General features: G+C 37.4%; 1 protein-coding gene across 1 annotated transcript in view; it reads left to right on the forward strand.

Annotated features, from left to right (window-relative positions):
* The window catches only part of ADAM32 (ADAM metallopeptidase domain 32), a 167,006-nt gene extending 149,501 nt beyond the window's left edge, over positions 1 to 17,505 (forward strand). The window contains exons 21-23 of the mRNA XM_060291569.1: positions 10,187 to 10,225; positions 13,916 to 13,954; positions 16,822 to 17,505. Of these exons, the coding sequence (XP_060147552.1) occupies positions 10,187 to 10,225; positions 13,916 to 13,954; positions 16,822 to 16,828 (85 nt within the window). The 3' untranslated portion in view covers positions 16,829 to 17,505. The remainder of the gene's footprint in view (positions 1 to 10,186; positions 10,226 to 13,915; positions 13,955 to 16,821) is intronic.
* Positions 17,506 to 21,013: the final 3,508 nt, after the last annotated feature.

Consider the following 21,013-nt stretch of genomic DNA (forward strand, 5'->3'; position numbering starts at 1 on the left):
TTTTTATAAGGATTATGCTACATTTATTGTTATTATAAAATATTGGCAATATTCCCTGTGCTGCACAATATACCCATGTAGCTTATATATTTTAAACATAGTAGTTGATACCTCTTAATTGCCTATCCCTCTCTTGTCCCTCGCCCCCTTGCTATCTCCACTGGTAACCACTAGTTTGTTCTCTACATATGTGACTCTACTTTTGTTATATTCACTAGTTCGTTTCACTTTTTATATTATACAAGTGAGTGATAACATGCAGTATTTGTCTTTTCCTGACTTATTTCATTAAGCATAATACCTTCCAAGTCCATCCATATTGTTGCAAATGGCAAAATTTCTTTCTTTTTAATAGATGAGTAATATTCTATTGTGTGTAAATATACCACATCCTCTATCCATTCATCTGTTGATGAACACAACTTTGCTTCCATATCTTGGCTATTGTAAATAATGCTGCTACAAGCATTGGGGTATGTGTATCTTTTCGAAGTAGTATTTTCATTTCTTCAGTATATACTCAGGAGTGAAATCACTAGATCATGTGGTAGTTCTATTTTTAGTTTTTTGACGAACCTCGTACTGTATTCCACAGTGTTTGCACCAATTTACATTCCCACCAACAGTGTATGAGGGTTCCCTTTACTTCACATCCTCACTAACATTTGTTATTTGTGGTCTTTTTTTTTTTTTTTTAAGATGTTGAGGGTAGGAGTTTATTAAATAATTAATTTATTTTTGCCATGTTGGGTCTTAGTTTCTGTGCGAGGGCCTTCTCTAATTGTGGCAAGTGGGGCCCACTCTTCATCGCAGTGCGTGGGCCTCTCACTATCGCGGCCTCTCTTATTATGGAGCACAGGCTCCAGACGCGCAGGCTCAGTAGTTGTGGCTCATGGGCCCAGTTGCTCCGTGGCATGTGGGATCCTCCCAGACCAGGGCTCGAACCCATGTCCCCTGCATTAGCAGGCAGACTCTCAACCACTGCGCCACCAGGGAAGCCCCTTTGTGGTCTTTTTGATGATAGCCATTCTCACAGATGTGAGATGATAGCTTGTTGTAGTTTTGATTTGCATTTCTCTGATGATTAGTGACGTTTAGCATCTTTCCATGTGTCTGTTAGCTTATGTATATCTTCTTTGAAAAAATGTCCATTCAAGTCTTCTGCACATTTTTTTAATCAGTTGTTTGGTTTTTTGATTTTGAGTTGGATGTGCTATATATTTTGTATATTAACCTCTTTTCGGTCATATTACTTGCAAATATTTTCTCCCATTAAGTAGGTTGTCTTTTTGTTTTCTCATTGGTTTTCTTTGCTCTGCAAAACCTTTTAAGTTTACTTGGGTCCCATTTGTTTATTTTTGCTTTTGTTTCCTTTGCCTTAGGAGACAGATCCAAAAAGCTATTGCTACAATTTATGTCAAAGAGTGTTCTGTCTACATTCTCTTCTAGGAGTTTTATGATTTCTGGTTTTAATTCATTTTGAGTTTATTTTTGTATATGGTGTAATAAAATGTTCTATCTCATTCTTTTAGATACAGATGTACAGTTTTCCCAGCACCACTTACTGACAAGACTGTCTTTTCTCCACTGTATATTCTTGCCTCCTTTTTTGTAGATTAATTGACCATAAGTGTGTGGGTTTATTTCTGAGCTCTCTATTCTGTTCCAATGATCTACATGTCTGTTTTGCTGCCAGTACCAAACTATTTTGATTACTGTAGCTTTGTAATATAGTGTGAAATTAGGGAGTGTGATACCTCCAGTTCTGTCCTTCCTTCTCAAGATTGTATTGGCTATCAGTGGTCTTTTGTGTTTCCATACAAATTCTAGAATTATTTGTTCTAGTTCTGTGAAAAATGCCATTGGTATTTTGATAGGGATTGCATTGAATCTGTACATTGCCTTAGGTAATAGGATCATTTTAACAATATTAATTCTTCCAATCCAAGAACATAGTATATCTTTCCATCTGTTGTGTCATCATCTATTTCTTTTATTAGTGCCATAGTTTTCTGAGTACAGGTCTTTTGCCTCCTTAGGTAGGTTTCTTCCCAGGTATTTTCTTCTTTTTGATGGAATGGTAAATGGGATTGTTTCCTTAATTTCTCTTTATGATAGTTTGTTGCTAGTGTATAGAAATGCAACAGATTTCTGTATATTAATTTTGTATCCTGCAACTTTACTGAATTCATTGATGAGAATTTTCTATGTATAGTATCATTTCATCTGCAAAAAAGTGACAGTTTTACTTCTTCCTTTCCAACTTGGATTCCTTTTATTTCGTTTTCTTGTCTGATTGCTATGGCTAGGAATGCTGTTACTGTGTTGAACAAAAGTGGTGACAGTGAACATCTTTGTCTTCTTCCTTTTCTTAAAGGAAATGCTTTCAGATTTTCACCATTGAGTATGATGTTAGCTGTGGGCTTATCACATGTGGCCTTTATTTTGTTGAGGTGTGTTCCCCCTATGCCCACTTTCTGGAGAGTTTTTGTCAGAAATGAAAGTTGAATTTTGTACCCAGAATCTTTTTCTGCACCTATTGATATGATTATATGATTTTTATTCTTCAACTTGTTCACGTAGCATATCACATTGATTGAATTATGGATAATGAACCATCCTTGCATCCCTGGGATAAATCCCCCTTGATCATGGTGTATCATCCTTTTAATGTATTGTTGGATTTTGTTTGCTAATATTTTGTCTGGGATTTTTGCATCTGTGTTCATGAGTGATATTGGCCTGTAGTTTTGTTTTTCTTCCTTCCTTCCTTTCTTTCTTTCTTTTCTTTTTCTTTCTTTCTTTCTTTCTTTCTTTCTTTCTTTCTTTTTCTTTCTTTCTTTCTTTCTTTCTTTTCTCTCTTTTTTTCTTTCTTTTTTTCTCTCTTTCTTTCTCTCTTTCTTTCTTCCTTCCTTCCTTCCTTCCGTCCTTCCTTCCTTCCTTTCTTTTTACTGGTTTTGATATCATGAGGATGCTGGCCTTGTAGAATGAGTTTGGAAGCATTCCTTACTCTGCAATTTTTTTAAATAGTTTGAGAAGAATGGGTGTTAACTTTTCTCTAAATGTTTGGTCCAATTCACCTGTAAAACCATCTGGTCCTGGACTTTTGTTTGCTGGGAGTTTTAAAATCACAGTTTCAATTTCATTACTGATTATTGATCCATTCACATTTTCTATTTCTTCCTGGTTCAGTCTTGGGACATTGTACATTTCTAGGAGTTTGTCCATTTCTTCTAGATTGTTGATTTTATTGACATATAGTTTCTCTTAGTAGTCTCTTATGATCCTTGTATTTCTGTGATGTCAGTTGTAACTTCTCTTTTATTTCTGATTTTATTGATTTGGATTCTCTCTTTTTTTCTTGATGAGTCTGGCTAAAGTTTTTATCAATTTGGTGTATATTTTCAAAGAGCCAGCTCTTAGTTTCATTGATCTTTTCTATTTTTTTTTCTGTCTCTATTACATATATTTCTACTCTGATCTTTATGGTTCCTTTCCTTCTACTATTTGGGGTTTTGTTTGTTCGTCTTTTTCTAGTTCCTTTAAGTATAAGGTTAGGTTGTTACTTGAGATTTTTCTTGTTTCCCTAGGTAAGCTTGTATAATTATGAACTTCCTTCTTAGAACTGCTTTTGTTGCATCCCATAGATTTTGGATGGTTGTGTTTTCATTTTCATTTGTTTCCAGGTATTTTTTTTTAATCTTCTCTTTGATTTCTTCAGTGATCCATTGGATATTTAGTAGAATATTGTTTAGCCTCCACGCGTTTGTGCTTTCTGCAGTTTTTTTTTCTTATAGTTGATTTCTAGTCTCGTAGTGTTGTGGTCGGAAAAGATGCTTGATATGATTTCAATGTTTCTTAAGTTTACCGAGGCTTGTTTTGTGGCTTAGCATGAACTCTGTCCTGGAGAATTTTCCTTGCGCACCTGAAAAGAATGTGTATTCTTCAGCTTTTGGATGGAATGTTCTATATATATCTATTAAGTTGATCTGTTGTAATATGTCATTTAATATTTCCTTATTGATTTTCTGTCTAGATGATCTGTTTGTTGATCTAAGTTGGGTGTTAAAATTCCCTACTATTATTGTGTTATTCTCGATTTCTCCATTTATTTTTGTTGAAATTTGCTTCAATTATTTGGGTGCTCCTATGTTGGGTGCATATATATTTACAATTGTTATATCTTCTTGGATTGAACCCTTGATTGTTATATCCTATTCTTCTTTGTCTCTTCTAACAGCCTTTGCTTTAAAGTCTATTTTATCTACTATAAGTAATGCTACCCAAACTTTCTTTTAATTTTTCTTTTACATGGAATACCTTTTCCATCCCCTCACTTCCAGTCTGTGTGTTTCTTTAGCACTGAATGAGTCTCTTGTAGGCAGCATATATACAGATTTATTTTTGTATCCATTCAGCCACTCTATGTATTTTGGTTGGAACATTTAGTCCATTTTCATTTAAGTAATTATTAATATGTGCATACTTATTAATAAATATGTACTTATTAATATGTATGTACATACAAGGGAGTTTCCTTGCATGTACCTTGTTGCTTTTCCCATACTGCTTTTTATACTCTCTCTTTATCTTTAATTTTTGCCACTTTAATTATAATGTGTCTTGTGTTGCTCTTTGGGTTGATCCTTTTGGAGACACTCTGATTCCTGGATTTGTATTTCTGTTTCCTTATAGTTATCTATTAGGACATATTGTACAATACAGGGGGAAAATCCAATATTTTATAATAACTATAAATAGAGTATAACCTTTAAAAATTATGAATCACTATACTGTACACCTGTAACTTACAAAATATTGTATACCGACTGTACCTAAATTAAAAAAAAAATTTAGAGCTTCCCTGGTGGTGCAGTGGTTAAGAATCCACCTGCCAATGCAGGGGACACATATTCGAGCCCTGGTCCAGGAAGATCCCACATGCCACGAAGCAACTAAGCCCATGCACCACAACTACTGAGCCTGCGCTCTAGAGCTCACGAGCCACAACTACTGAAGCCTGTGCGCCACAACTACTGAGCCTGTGCTCTAGAGCTCACGAGCCACAACTACTGAAGCCCATGCGCCTAGAGCCCATGCTCCACAACAAGAGAAGCCACAGCAATGAGAAGCCCGTGCACCACAATGAAGAGTAGCCTCCACTCGCCACAACTAGAGAAAACCTGCGCACAGCAACAGACCCAATGCAGCCAAAAAAATTAATTAATTTTTAAAAATTTTTTAAAAGGTGAAAGGAAAGAAAAAGCAAGCACTTGCAACCCAATGATTAAGACTACAGTTATCTATCCTGGTTGTGGGGTTAATGAATTAATGTTTTGTTAACCTTTAAGGACTGATGTTTTATTTCAAATAAAAATTTTTAATGAGGTTTTTTTTTTTTTTTTTTTTTTTTTTTTGCGGTACGCGGGCCTCTCACTGTTGTGGCCTCTCCCGTTGCGGAGCACAGGCTCTGGACGCACAGGCTCAGCGGCCATGGCTCATGGGCCCAGCCACTCCGCGGCATGTGGGATCTTCCCGGACTGGGGCACAAACCCGCATCCCCTGCATCGGCAGGCGAACTCTCAACCACTGTGCCACCAGGGAAGCCCTGAGGTTCTTTTTGACGTAACTGAACAGCATCAGGGAAAGAGTATGCCAAAACAACTTATTCCTTTTTTTCTTCCCTTTGAACTTATTTATTTTTAGACTATTAAAATGACCAAACCAGGATGAGATACCCAATAAATCTTTATATCATTATGACTTGGTTTTGATTGCCATTCTCATAAAGCTGTACATAACTGTGACATTTATTTCTTTTTAAGAGAACTTGTAGTCTAGCCAGAATGATCTTTGAAAAATGCAAATTTAAACTCTTGATGAATTACTTTATCTAGATGTTTGATCATCAATGGATGTTATCATAAAAAGACAAACAACCAGGTATTACGTCCCTTCCACTGGAAGTGCACAATACCACCTAAGAAATATTCTTACCAAAAGAAGTAGTTGAATCTCTTTATGATTCTGTATGTAATCACCAATGTATAACTAATATAGAGGTCATGTAACTGTCACCTGGGCCTTTTGGAATGCTTGCTGTTGCATTCCTCTATCTTGGAACCCACCTGCCATGCTGCAAGATGCTCCAGTACGTGGAGAAGCCACATGCAGGCACTTTGGGTGACAACTCCAGCTGAGCTCCCAGCTGATAGTTGTCATTAGTTGACAGCGTGTGAACATCCACCTATCTTAGATATCCATCTGACACATGACTACAACTGCATGAGAGACCCCAAATGAGAACTACTCAGCTGATCCCAGTCAACTCACTGAACCAAGAGAGTTAATAATAAATGTTTTGAGGTACTAAATTTTGGAATGATTTTTTAAGTAGTCTTATGAACTGAATGTCTCCTCTTCCCGAATTCACATGTTAAAACCCTATCCCCCAATCTGATGGTATTAGGAGTTGGGGCATTTGGGCTGAAATTAGGTTTAGATGAGGTCATGAAAGTGGGGTCCCCATGACGGGATTACTGTTCTCATAAGGCAAGGAAGAGAGACTAGAGCTCCTTCTCTCTCTGCACCACGTGAAGACACAGCAAGAAAGCAGCCACCTGCAAGCCAGGAAATAGGTTCTCGCCAGGAACCAAATTTGCTGACACCTTGATCTTGGACTTCCCAGCCTCCAGAATTTTAAGAAACAGATGTCTGCTGTTTAAGCACCCAGTCTGTAATTCCTGTACCTGGATGTCTACTACTTTTCCCAGGTTAGGAAATTTTTCAGCTACTGTGTCTTCAAATATGTTCTCTGCCCCTTTCTCTCTGTCTTCTCCTTCTGGGACTTCTATCATATGAATGTCAATATGCTTGATGTTGTCCTGAAGGTCTCTTAAACTGTTCTCATTTCTTTTTTTTTTTATGTTCAGCATCAGTGATTTCCAGTACTCTTTCTTCCAGTTCCCTGATCTATTCCTCTGTATCATTTAGTCTACTATTGATTCCTTCTAGTGTATTTTTCATTTCAGTTATTATATTCTTCATCTCTGTTTGGTTGTTCTTTAACTTCTTACTCTGTTCATCCATTCTTCTCCTGAGTTCTTTGATCCTCTTTTTGATCATTACCTTAAATTCTTTCCTGGGTAGATTGCCTGTATCCATTTCACTTAGTTCTTACGAGTTTTATCTTTGTCCTTTGTTTGGAACTTGCTCCTCTGTTGCCTCATTTCACCTAACTTGCTAGTTTGATTTCCATGTATCTGGTATGTTGATTATGTTTCCCAATCTTGAAGAAGTGACCTTTTGTAGGAGATTTCCTATGTATCCCAGCAGCACACTCCCTGTTCATTACCAGAGCTATATGCTCTAGGGTTGCTCCCTATGTGGGCTGTGTGGGTCCTTCTGTTGTGGCAGGCTGGCTACAGTAAGTGGTTTTATAGGCTTGGCTGGTCCCTGGTCTGGTTGGTTGCCAGGCCTTGCCTTGTGTGGAAGCTGTGGGCTCCTGGTTGGCAGGGCTGGGTCGCAAGACAGCTGGATGTGAAACCCTGCAGGGGTCCGAGGCTAGTGCTGGCTCACTGGTGGGTGGAGTTGGGGTCTAGGAGATCCTGGAGATATTGCTAACCGCCCCATGAGTGAAGCCAGTTCCTGGGGCTATTGTTGACCCACTGACAAAGCTAATCCTGGGTCTGCCCACAGTGCCCAGGGGTCCCAGAGCTGGTGTCAGACCACTGGTGGGTGGGGCTAGATCCTGACACAGCTGGCTGCAGGGCCCAGTGTGTCCTGAAGCTTGTATTGGCGTTCTAGTTGGGGGGGGGAACAGGCTATGGGGCTGCCCTTGTCCTGGGCCTGGTGTCCACCTGCTGGTGGGTGAGCCTGGTCCTGAGTCTAGAGCAGGCTCTCTAGTGGTGGGATTATGGATTCTGGGGCTGGTGCCCACCTACTTAGGAGTCGAGCTGGGTCCCAGGGTCTCTGGCTGCAGAACCATGGGGGTCCTGGGTCTAGTGCCTGTGCACTGCTGTTCGGGGCCTGGCCCTGCATGCTCTGGTGGGCCGGGCCATAACCAGGGGCAGCCGTGGGCTCAGGGAGTGTTAAGGCAGCCTGTCTGCTAGTGGGTGAGGCTGTGTCCCTGCCCAATTATTTCCTTGCCCTGAGCTGTCCCAGTACTGGTGCCTGTAGGATGTTGGGCGGGCATGGGACTAGTCCTGGGGCTAATAGGCTAGAAAGAGGATTCCAGAATGGTACTTGCCAGTACTGGTGTCCACGAGGTAGAATGAGCTCCCCAAAATGTCTGCCCTCAGTGTCTTTGTCACCAGGGTGAACTCTGGTTGCCTCCTGCCTCTCCGGGGGACTCTCCAAGATCAGCAGGAGGGTCTGACCCAGGCTCCATTCAACTCACCGCTTCTGCCCTGCGTCCTGGAGCGTGTGAGATTCTGTGTGTGCCCTTTAAGAACGGAGTCTATTTTCCACAGCTCTCTGGTCTCCCGAAAGTGAGCCCCATTAGCCTTCAGCAAATGTTCTGGGCACTCATCTTCCCAACACAGGACTCCTGGGCTGGGCATCCTGATGTGGGGCACCTCACACCTTGGGGAGGACCCCTTCAATTGTAATTATTTTCCTATTGTGGATCACCCATCCAGGACGTATGGGTCTTGACTGTATTATGACTCTGCCACTCCTACCCATTTCGTATGGTTCCTTCTTTATATCTTTAGTTGTAGATCTTTTCATGTAGGTTCTGGTCTTTTTCATCTATGGTTGTTCTGCAAATAGTTGTGATTTTGGTGTGAGAGAAGGTGAGCTCAATATCTTTATTCTGCCATCTTGGCCGGTCTCATTCTGTCATTACTTGTTTAATGAATTCTGTTCCTTTATTGATCTCTATGGAAATCCTAAGCATTCTTTTTTTTTGAAGTTTTTCCTGTTACCTATAATTGTTAGTGTATGAATTCATTAGTTTACTCCGCGAGAGGTGAACATTACCTCTTACTGGCTTTTTTATTTGATTGTAAGTCCATCTTAAGCAGCAATGATTGTCTCATGAGAATTCTGCATATCCTGCTTTGTAGAATCCTCCTTGTCAAGATTATTTTGTTTTACCCTCCTAAGTCATGAACTTTTTTTAAAAGCTTTTAATTTTTTGTTGGAGTATAGCCGATTAACAATGTTGTGATAGTATCAGGTGCACAGCAAAGCGACTCAGCCATACGTATACATGTATCCATTCTCCCACAGACTCCCCTCCCAGTCATAAACTTTTGAGGTGTTTGGTACACATGGAATTCATAGATGTTACACATCTAGAATTCATAGGAAACATGAATTAGTATCCTGAACCTGTACAGTAAAGGCTTAAGATTCCTCTTTCTGTATTTGATGTTTTATCCCATCCATATCCCTAAAGCATTTTAAGCACCTAAGATTCCTGTGTCTCTAGGTGATCCTTTTCCACCTATACTTCTGAAGCAATCTCCCTGCAGCATCTCTAAGACTCATGATAATACTATCTCCACTTAGTGGGTGGTATGGCCTTTCATGGCTTCCAAGGTTAGAGGAGGTGGTCAGCTCCAGTTTTCCAGGTGGGCTCCACTCCCTAACTGATTCCCCGACCTCTAGGGTCATTCAGCTTTAGTTCCTATTTACCTTTCGTGCTTTCTATATCCTCTTTTTTTTCAGACTATCATTAGAAATGTCGCTTCCTTCCCTTAAATTTTCATTAGCATTTTTTGTTATTTTTTTCACTATTACTCTGTGTGTTAAATAGGAGGTGGAAATTACCCTGTCAGCCCAGTCTGCCTGATTGTTTAGAAGTCAGTGAGGGTTTTAAATCACCTCCTGCAGTAATTTGTTTACTAGTGGGTAAAACATTAGGTTAGAACCTAAAGACCAGAATCAGGCATTCAAAATCAAGCATATATTCTGAGCTGGGAAGTGACAAATCTGTTTTCCTTCTCCTCTGTTTGAGAACTTGACATTTATATTCTCTATGGACATGGTATATTGGTAAATAAGAATGTTACTTATTTGCATACTGTAACTTAGTAATCTTTTGAAATGATGCATTACTGGTAATTAGTGGTATAAAAGCGTTAATACAGGTTACAAAATGGTCTGACATTCATTTGTTATGAAGGCACACTTTTTTTAAAGTATTAACTTAGAAGCATTATTTTCACTTGCATTTTAGGTCCACATCAGAAAGTAGTAGCCAAACAGATACTGTCAGGTAAGTAAATTAGAAAGAATTTCTTAAAATAAGTATGTGTTAAAAAATAAGATGAACAAATTGAATCAACAAGTAATTGCTAAGTATTAATTGAGCAGCAACAATTGATAAGGTACTACACACAAAAAAATTCCTCTTAGTATTTGCCAACTTAGTTAAGTAGTGAGTATTTGTCTAAATAAATCAATGTCTTCTTTTCTTCAGTTTGTTAATGTATGTTGGGAGTTTATTCTGGAGAAACAGAGGAATAAGTGATTGGTGAAATGTTTATGGTGCTAACTCATAAATGGGGAAGTTTACTTCTTTAATTGGAGACTCTAGAAATCCAATATGTATGCTCATGAACAACTGAATGAGGGCTTACCCTGGTCACATAGGAAAAATTTGCTGAAGAAAAAGATTGTAAAGGAATAACAATTCTGTGTGTTCCATAGCCTTTCAGGATTACCAAGTAGTTTTAATTAGGTCTCCTTCCATTTCCTGAAAGGTGGATATGTCTGTATAATAATACAATAATTGTTTAGTTTTCTACATCCACCAATTTTGGATGGTGTTATTCTACCTAGGTCTCTCCAAAGTACACTTAGCAGACACACCCAAATCTACAGAGTAAGCTGTCTAGGCTGCACAACAGGGTTGTTTAATTTCTTTTATTCCAGAAGAGGTCTTCCTCTTCCATTACAATGCCTGCTTTTCTTATCCTTTATCTCTCTTCTGACATTATGGTCTTCTCCTTTTACTGACACTTATGGAGTCATAAGTTACTCTCACCAAACTAAAAGAATTGATTTTCATTATTATGTCCTCTCAGTATCAGGGAGTTAACTTATGGTCCTGAAACACAGTTACTTTTTCCTCACCTTGGACGTATGTCTTATTATACTCTGTTATTGTAGAGGATAGCACTGTATAGCCAGCATGTAGCAGAGTTGTTGGTTTATGGTAAGTGCTCAATAAATATTTGTTGAATGAATGCATGATTACTTAATCTTTTCCACACACAGGCAACCAGACCAAAAAAAAATCCACAAACACAAAGGTACATAGACAAATACACACACACACACACACACACACACACAATCTATGTATCTATAATGTTATAACTGCCCCCTTTTCTCCCTCTCTTATTATATTATCTCTCATCCTGAAACCTTGTCAACATAATTCATCTCTCCTAGGATATTAATTCACCTACATTGGGTAAGGGATGATAGAATTACCCATAGGTAAATGCACATTTCAACTAGAGTAGTATAATTTGGAATGTTAATCCACTGTTCTAGCCTTCAGGCTTGGTATATACCAGGGAAACATTTTTAGGATGATTTTATTCATTTATATTTAAAGAATGTCACTTGACTCTACTGCTATGTTTTACTAACATAACATCCACTATAGTTTTCAGGTCATTTATTTTTGGAATAATCTTTTTCTGGTAGAAAGTCAGTGGGAAAGACTGTTGAGGTCAAAGAATGCAGCGAGGTGGGATGAATCCCAGTATATGTTATATTAGTACCACTTTAGGTCTAATTAATTTTTTAAACACCTAAAATTCAATATTTTCATTCTTCTTCTAAACAACAGAAGGATATTAGATCACCTACACAACTCCCCCTCCATTTGTCAGTTATTATTATTACTATCATTTTATATTAAATGAATACTTACTAGGGCTTAACAACATATTTACCAATTGCTTTGGTCACCATTCATTCTTTTTTTTTAATGGTATTTAACCCTGGATTTTATTTTGTTTATTTATTTTAGATTTTTGGCCGCACTGCGTGGCTTGCGGGATCTTAGATCTCCATCCAGGGACTGTACCTGGGCCACAGCAGTGAAAACACTGAGTCCCGACCACTGGACTGCCAGGGAACTCCCACTATTCATTCCTGAGTCCGTTTTTTTTTTTTTCATTTTAATTTCAATTTCTTTCTTCCTGAAGTACAACGCTTTTAATTTTAGTTAGTTTCTGTGGTTATAAGCATTTGATGTTAAATGTCTGAACATGTCTTTTTCACACTCATCTTTGAAAGGCAACTTAGATGGTTACAGACTTGTGGTTGGGAGTCACTTTCCACAGCTCTTTTAAAGTATTGTGTTGCTGTAATGTGACATTTACTGGCATTGATGAGACCTCAGTTGACAGTCTGATTAACTTATTTATTCCCTTTCAATTAATGTGTTTACTCTAAGTGACTTCTAAGATTTCCTCTTTGTCCTGAACGTTTTGTTATTTTATTATGATATGTTCTGATAGAATTTGTTTTTATTTACGCTGCTCTGGATTCCATATAGTATTTAGATACCAGCATTCAGGTCATTAATTCTGGGAAAACAATCAGTCATTTCTTTAATTATCACCTCTTTTCCATTCTTTATCTTTTCTGCATCTGAAATGACTATATTTGGGAGAGTCTTCTCACTTTATCCTCCATAGTTGTTAACCGGGCTGTTCATATGCTATGCTTTTTCATGTCTCTCTCTGCCACTGATTTCCTCATATTAGTTTCCAAATCACTCCTTCTCTTAACAGCTATCCTTTTCTTGCCTTACTTCTGCCTGAATCTCTGTGGAGATTCTAAATGTTTCTATTAAAGGTTTTTTATATTATCCATCTATCTCAATATGTGAATTTTTTGTTCTGCTGTGCTGTGCCTGTGGGCACTTAACACACAGTTGTTTGTAATTTAGACTTGTAAGCTCATCCTCAGGGGCAATGATTGTTCTCATGGGAACTCTGCACACCCCGAGTTGTAGAGGCGTACTTTAGGAAGAGGGAAATGTTTCAGCTTTCCCTGTCTTGGGGCATGAATGTTTTAATATTTTCTATGCTTGCTAGTTCAAATTTGTGGGTAATGAAATTGAGGAATTGTGGTCCTGCCTCTATAGATGGTGGAGGTCTGGGGTCCTGCATCTCTAGGTGATCCTTTTCCATCCACATGGCTGAGACAATTTGCCTATTGCATTCCCAGTGGCCATACCTTTTGTTAACTCCATTCAAGACTACCAGGCTTGGGCTTCACTCTAGCTTTCTAACATTTAAATATCTGTACCCTAAACTCCTACCAAGCTAGGGTTATTAAAATCATATCCCTTAGGGTACAAGTAATTCAGAGTCCCTTGTAGTCATTCAGATTTTGCTCCTGTTTTCTCTCTGAATTTCTAGTTCCTTCATTTTTTACTGACAGACAAAGAGCCTTTTCTGGCTGTCAATCTCAGTTCGGTATTAAATTTTTGCGCTATTATCTTCAGCTTTTCTGCAGAGTAGAAACGGGAAACTTTCCTTGTGGAATAGAAAGGGGAACTTATTCTGTCAGTTAAGTCTGATAGTTTGCCCAGAAGTAAATGTGAATGTTAATTTGCAAAATGTGGCAATTTACTTGTCAACAAATGAAAAGCTAACTTGTAGCTGGAAGGCCAAATTTAGGCAGAATCAAACTTATATACTGTGCTTAGAGGTGATAAAGAAACAAATGCATCTCTGCTGTCTTGATACGTTTCCCCACTGGAGGATTTAAATTTTGTACTATGTGTTGCACTTGGTGTTGGGTAAATAAGATTGCTACTTATTTTCCTGCCCCAGGTGTTAAAAGAGTTAGTTTTGGTATGAAATGGCTTGATCTTCATTCTTAAAGTAGGCAGGTTTCTTAGTATTAACTTTCAGACATTTTTATTTTTATTTAGATCAAGTTCAGAAAGTAGTGCCCAAACAAATACCAGCAGGTAAGTGACATAAGAAATGTTTCTTATAAGTATATGTTGAAAATAAGAATGAACAAAAGATTGTTTAATATTTTTTGAGCAGCCACAATTGATAAAGTACTACACTAAAAACAACTTATTAATATTTTCCATTCTGGGAATGAGTATTAATTAACTCAGTCTTTTCTTCAGTTTATTAAATTTTTATTGATTGCCTCCTCTTTTGATGCCTAGGGAAAAACTAGTTGTCTAATGAGAGACAAGATATTTATAATTATTTTGTGAAACTAACTCATAGAGCATTTTTGAATGTTTTATGATGAAATACAAAGGGAAATATTACTTTTTTGTTTAGATTATATTTATACTCACAAACTCAATATGAACAATTGAGTGAATTATTACCCCAATCAGGAGGAGTTTATCTAAGAGACAGTTATCATAAACACACTAAAATTCTACGTTTTCCACATTCCCCATCTCAGTCCAACAGCCCTCAATTGTGTTAATAAGGGTTCTCTGAGTTTTCAGTTTCCCATGTGGCCTTGTGATCCTTCTGAAGTCATCTAATATATACTGATTTGCTAATCTTCTTTTCTCCCTTGTAGAGTTTTAGTTTTCTCATCCTGCCTGGCGTTTTTCCTTAAAGTGTCTTCTTTTAGTTACATTCAATCCACTGATACTCCAGAATATCCTTCATACCCACAGGTTAAGTTTTCAGGCTACACCGCACCACATTATATAGTTTCTGTCGTCCCTGATGAAGTCACCCCCTCCATTTGGGAGGCTATTGGCATTTCTCTATCCTTTATTCTGTTGTTTTTGTATGTTTCCTAACATAATTACCTTTTTATAGATATTATTTTCTCCAAACAAAGTATGAAGAAAAAAGCCGATTTTCTTTATTGCCTCCACTCTGTCACCATTACCAGGGGATTTGTGATATAGTGCTCAAACACTCTAATACTTCCAAACTTCTGCTTACCTAAATAAAGCACTACTTTGCCGATACACTCTGAAATTGCTTGAGGATAACGGCCACGTGTATTTTGCGAACTAATTTGTAGTTAGCACCTAGCAGAGTAAATGCTCAATAAATACTTGCTTAGTGAATGAACATCACATCCATCTTGAACTTCATATACACACATAATTGATGTTATAACTACTCCAGTTGTCCCCTCACATTCTCTCTCATTATAGAGTATGTCATTTGCACAGTCATCCTCTTCTAGAAGTGGTGTTCAAGATTGAGGGATAGTCATCATCCGTGGGACAATATATATTGCATTTGAAGAGTGTAATCAGGAGTGTTAACCCATAAGTCTAGCTTGTGTTTAGCATATACCAGAAAAAGCATTCTTGGATTATTATTTCTTTTAAATTTAATAAGCTAGGCAGACGTAGTTGCTCTGCTGTACTGTTATAGCCCCCATTATATTTTCCTTTTTTCCCTGTTTTAAAAATTTTGAAAGCCAGTGGGAGGTGTTGGTAGAACCAACTCCTTGGGTAAACACTACCACGACAAAAAAAATTTTAAAGCCAGAAATACGACAGGTTATGTATCCAGTAGACTCACAAATCTATATATATAAATCCCTTTATTGGTTTGGGGAGAACTAACTATATTAAATAGGGGAGTTTCATGGTCAGAATAGTAGGAAAAATCTAGTATAAGTTTTGAAGATATAAAATAGCAGAGGTAGGGAAAGGATAGGAGGGGTAAAATTATGCCACTCTTAGCACTGAATTCTCTCCCTAATCTTACTACCTATATTATCTTCTTTGTCAATTAAACTCAATTAGTTTGTCTTCAATGTATTCTTTTTCATTCTTTTGGTTGGGGGATCAGAAATAAGAAATCTGTGGATATAAAAATGGAAAAGAGGCTTTAGAATTTGATTTTGGCTTCTGGTAATAATGAGTATAAAAATAGAAATGTGGCAGATACTTCTTTATTACCACAATTTTGAAGGGAAAGAGGAAGAAACCGCCATAAAAATATATCTTTGTCAGACTGTATTATATCATGATAAAAGCATTATTTCCTTATTTATTTAGTTCCAAGTCACAGAAAAGCAGTGAAACACTTAACAGTAGGCAAGTACATTAGGAAATATCTCTTAAAATAACTTGCTTTAAATTAAAATGAAATTTATAATCCACAACTAATTCCTAAATATTTATTGGTTAGATGAATTCATAAAGTACTGCACCACAAATAATGTTTTAATCTTTACTAATCTTGTTATTAATGAGTATTTAAATCAGTTTTTAAAGACTTTTAGTCTTTTTTCCTCAGTTTAGTAAAATTCTCTTAAGTTTGTTGGGAACTTGCTCTTGTGGACAGAATGGAATTAGAGTTGACTCTAATAAGATATATGATATGTAAATTAGTCTTTTAAATGAATTCATAATCAAGCCACTTTATCCAGTAGGCACTGTAGCCAAAATGCTTAAGGCCTATGAGTTTCCAAGTGCCCAAACCAAAACACTGTTTACCATATGAAACAATTTAAAAATGACTGGCTCCAAGATATGGAAAAAGTAAAATTGATATGTATTTAAATTTCTAAAAACATACAAAGATTTGACTTGTTATATTCAAGAACATTTCATTGCATGTGAAAAAAACATTAGATTTTCTCATTTGCAAGTACTTCTGATTAAATACGATGGTTTCCCAAAAATCACAATTGATAGTAAATAAGTTACTCACAGCTAAATAATTTCACAAGCAAAATTGTAAAAATTCTTCTAGAATTCTTTTTCTTTTTCCATATGAATTTTTCACTTGGCAGTATGCCAACTGTATGTTTTGCAGTGGAAGGTAATTTATTTGTTACACCTAAGTACCTAAGCACATGTGTCTTTGTTCTCTTCCACAGTAACTAATAATTCCTTCAGAAGGCAATGGATATTACTGGGGATCTCCCTGAGAAATGAAAATGCAGCCTTTTCTCCCCTGGTCACAACTGAAGGAAGCAATAAACCAAGATGGACCAATCTGCAGGAGCGTCTGTTTTCATTTCCTTCTCCACCCCTGAGGCGCAGTTTTGCCATTTCAGGGCCCTTGACTGCAGATAGTCAGTCACAACTCCCACTGACTCCCTGAGCTCTTCTCCACAGCTCTCTCCACCACCCACTCGGATTTACTGCCTGGGGCCCCAGATGCTGGGGATCTGCATCACCTGCTCTCACTCAGGAAAGGGTCTGGGCACGGACTGTGTTCCTTCTCCGGGTCCTTCTCACTGGACTTGGCTGGCTGCATGCAGATCTCAGTTAATGCAGTCATTTGACCACCTCACCCTCCCCACAACCACAGAACCAGGGCTTCTCAGGGAAGCTGTGCTCCTTCTGGGGACTGTGCTTTACCTTCCAGGCCTCTCCCTCTGTTTACCACCTTTCTCTTGCCCCTCGGCTGGGTGACCTGCAGGGTGAATCCCAGAAGGCAGAAGGACCCAGAGAGCTTGGGCTTGGGTCTCAGGGGCAAAGATTAATCCCTTATCAGAGTTTGGTATGAAGATTGATAAATCGAGTTGGGAAAAATATCTCTCATTTTCCATTTTCTCAAAGAGTGTATAAAATTGCTCAGTTTTTCAATTAAATATTTGGCCAAATTCATCAATGAAGCTAGAGTTTTCTTTGTCGGAAGATTTTAAATTATGGATTCAATTTCTTTAACAGATAAAGAACTATTTAGATTTTCCATTCTTGTGATATTTTTTCACAAGTTGTATTTTTAAAGGGGTTTATTTCATTTAGTTTTAATTAATTTGGTAGTGTATATATGTCCATGCCATACTCTCACTTCGTCCCAGCATACACTTCCCCCTCCCCATGTCCTCAAGTCCATTCTCTACGTCTGTGTCTTTATTCCTGTCCTGCCCCTAGGTTCTTCAGAACCTTTTTTTTTTTTTAGATTCCATATATATGTATGGTATTTGTTTTTCTCTTTCTGACTGACTTCACTCTGTATGACAGTCTCTAGGTCCATCCACCTCACTACAAATAACTCAATTTCGTTTCTTTTTATGGCCAGTGTTTTTTAAATTGGAGTGTTAAAATGTTACATTTAATATAATTTCTGATACTGTTGGTTTTAAAAAGTCTATCATTTTGTTACATGTTCTCTATTTGTCCCACATTTCTTTGTTCTTTTGGGGGTTTTTTTTCCCCTCTGTTTTTCTTTTAGGTTAATTGAGCAATAAACTACTTTTTCTTTTCTATGGTTTTTAGCTGTCCTTTTTTATATTAACCATTTTTGGTAGCTCTTCCAGAGGTTACAATGTGTATCCTTAATTCATCACAGTCTACCTTGAATTAGTATTTTCCTACTTAACAAACAACAAAAGAACTTTACAACAGCATGGTTCCTGTTACCTCCTCCTGCCCTTGGTGCTACTACATTTAATTCTACATATTTTATAAATTCCATGTATACATTGCTGGGTTTTTTTCACCTGAAGTAGTCAATAGTGTTTTCAAAATTTTTATATGGCTTTTTATATTTACCCACATGTTTACCCTTTCTGTTGCTCTTCATTTCTTCTTATAATCTGTGCTTTCATATGGGATCACTTCCCTCAGCTTGGATAACCTTCTCTAGTATTGCAGTGTGCTTCTGATGGTGACAATTTCTTTCATCTTTTTTTTTTTTCTGCTTGAAAAGTTTTTTTATTTTCTTTTCAGTGAGATACAATTATTGCACACAGAATTCTAAATTGCCATTTTTTCCCTTTCAGCAGTATTTAATCTCTTATCTTCTGGGTTTCATTATTTTTGATGAGAATTCAGTTATTTTTCTTTTTGGTATACTGGATTGTAATGTGTCTCCTCACACACCCAGGCACTCCTAAGATATTTTTCCATGTCTTTGGTTTTTGGAAGTTTGATCATGATATGCTTAAGGTGTTTTTCTTTGAATTTACCCTAACTTATATTCAAGTAACTTCTTGGATCTATTACTTAATGTCTTTCAGCAATTTTGGAAAATTCTCAGCCATTAAGTATGTCTTCATATCTTTCTTTTGACCCATTCTCTTTTTTCCCTTAGGGAACTCCAGTTACACATTTTCCTTATTAGATACTGTCTCCTAATTCTTTGAAGTTCTGTTTTGTTTTTTAAATGATTTTTCCTATTTTAATTCAGTTTGGATAATTTCTGATGCCCTATCTCAAGCTCACTGATTCCTTCTGCTGTGTCCAATCTTCTGTAACCTCATCCAATGATTTTTTTAAGTCTTAGAATTTCCATTTGGTTCTTCTTTTAGTTTCCCTTCTTCTGTTGAAATTATTGATTTTAAATCCTTTTTGTCTATTTTGTTCTTCGCATGCTGTAACATGTTTATAACAGTTATTTTAAAGTTCTGATCTACCAAATCAAATACTCCCATTTTAATGTGCTTGATACATGCCCTTGGATATGTGTTGTTTGGTATGTGTTTTTATCATGATAATGTCCTATATATTTGATGCATTCTTTTTTACTATTTTCAATCAATACTAATGTTTGTAATATTTAATTCACGTGGGTATATACATATTAATATAAAATGCATTATTTATAATATTTATAAATATGTATTTATAAAATATTTCATTCAAACTGCTACACAGTATTTCATATTGTACATCTATTAGAATTTTTCTCCATTTTCTTTAGTGATTAATAAGTAAGTTGCTTACAGCTCCCACTATCACAGATGATACTGCTGACAGCCTTGTACATGTTCCTGATAGTTCTTTGCAAGAGTTTCTCTGGAGTATTTTTTATGTACAGATGGATGTATGTTGGCTAATTATTCTGTCATGTGATCACCACTACATCCAATAAATAGCATGTTTCCATCACTCCACAGAAATTCCCTTGTTTTTGTTTGCAGTCAGTCCTTCCTCCACCTTTAGTCCCAAGGCAACCAATGATCTCTTTCTGTCAATATAGTCTTGCCTTTCACAGTATTTCATATACATGACATCATGTATATGAGGGCTTTAAGCTGTCTGCAGATCCATAGCTTTCAGAGTTCCCTTCTCCTTTAATTTCCAGTTCCTTTGACAGCCCCAAGTTTTGACCTTTGGGTTTTTTTTGTTTGTTTTTTGTGGTACGCGGGCCTCTCACTGTTGTGGCCTCTCCCGTTTCGGAGCACAGGCTCCGGACGCGCAGGCTCAGTGGCCATGGCTCACGGGTCCAGCCGCTCCGCGGTATGTGGCATCTTCCCAAATCGGGGCACGAACCCGCGTCCCCTGCATCGGCAGGCGGACTCTCAACCACTGCGCCACCAGGGAAGCCCAAGTTTTGGCCTTTGAAACCTCAAGCCAGAAAGCTCCTACTTTCTGCCGCCTGAGCCTGTGTGAAGGCTGGGGAGTAAATTGAGTCAAAAGTGCAGAACACTCACACATCCCACCAAGAGCAGTTCTGCCCTTTTTAAGAGTAGACCGCCATCTTTCTTCTTTTTTGTTTGCCTTTTTTTGTTTTGTTTTGTTTTTTGAGGCAAGGAATATGACTTTATTCGGAAAGCCCACAGACTGAGAAGATGGCAGACTAAAGTCTTAAAGTAACCATCTTCAACCCCTATCCTTCTGTTTGCTTTTTTTGCCAGGCTTCCTGGGGTCTTTTGCATACAGACCTAGTTTAGTGGTCAGCCAGGGATTTAGATGAGTTTATTCTCAAATTTTGGATCTCAGCCTTTCTCTTGCTTCCAGAATTTCCTGCTTTATATTTTCTTTTTTTAAAATAAAAATTGTATATATTTAAGATATACAACATGATGATTTGATATACATATACACTTGACTATTACTGCAGTCAAGCTAACTAACATATCCATCTCCTCACATAGGTACCAATCTTTTTTGGGTGGTGAGAGCACCTGAAATCTAGTCTCTAAGCAAATTTCCAGTCTTTATTATAGAATTACTAACTTTGGTCATCATGTTGTATATTAGATTTCTAGATTTACTCCTCCAGCATAACTGCAACTTTGTACCTCTTGACCAACATTTCCCCATTTCCCACACCCTCCAACCCTGGTAACCACCAGTCTACTTTCTGCTTCTATATATTTTAGGTTTCACATA

The sequence above is a fragment of the Globicephala melas genome, chromosome 21 (genome assembly GCF_963455315.2).
Source record: "Globicephala melas chromosome 21, mGloMel1.2, whole genome shotgun sequence".
Classification (NCBI taxonomy): Eukaryota; Metazoa; Chordata; class Mammalia; order Artiodactyla; family Delphinidae; genus Globicephala; species Globicephala melas.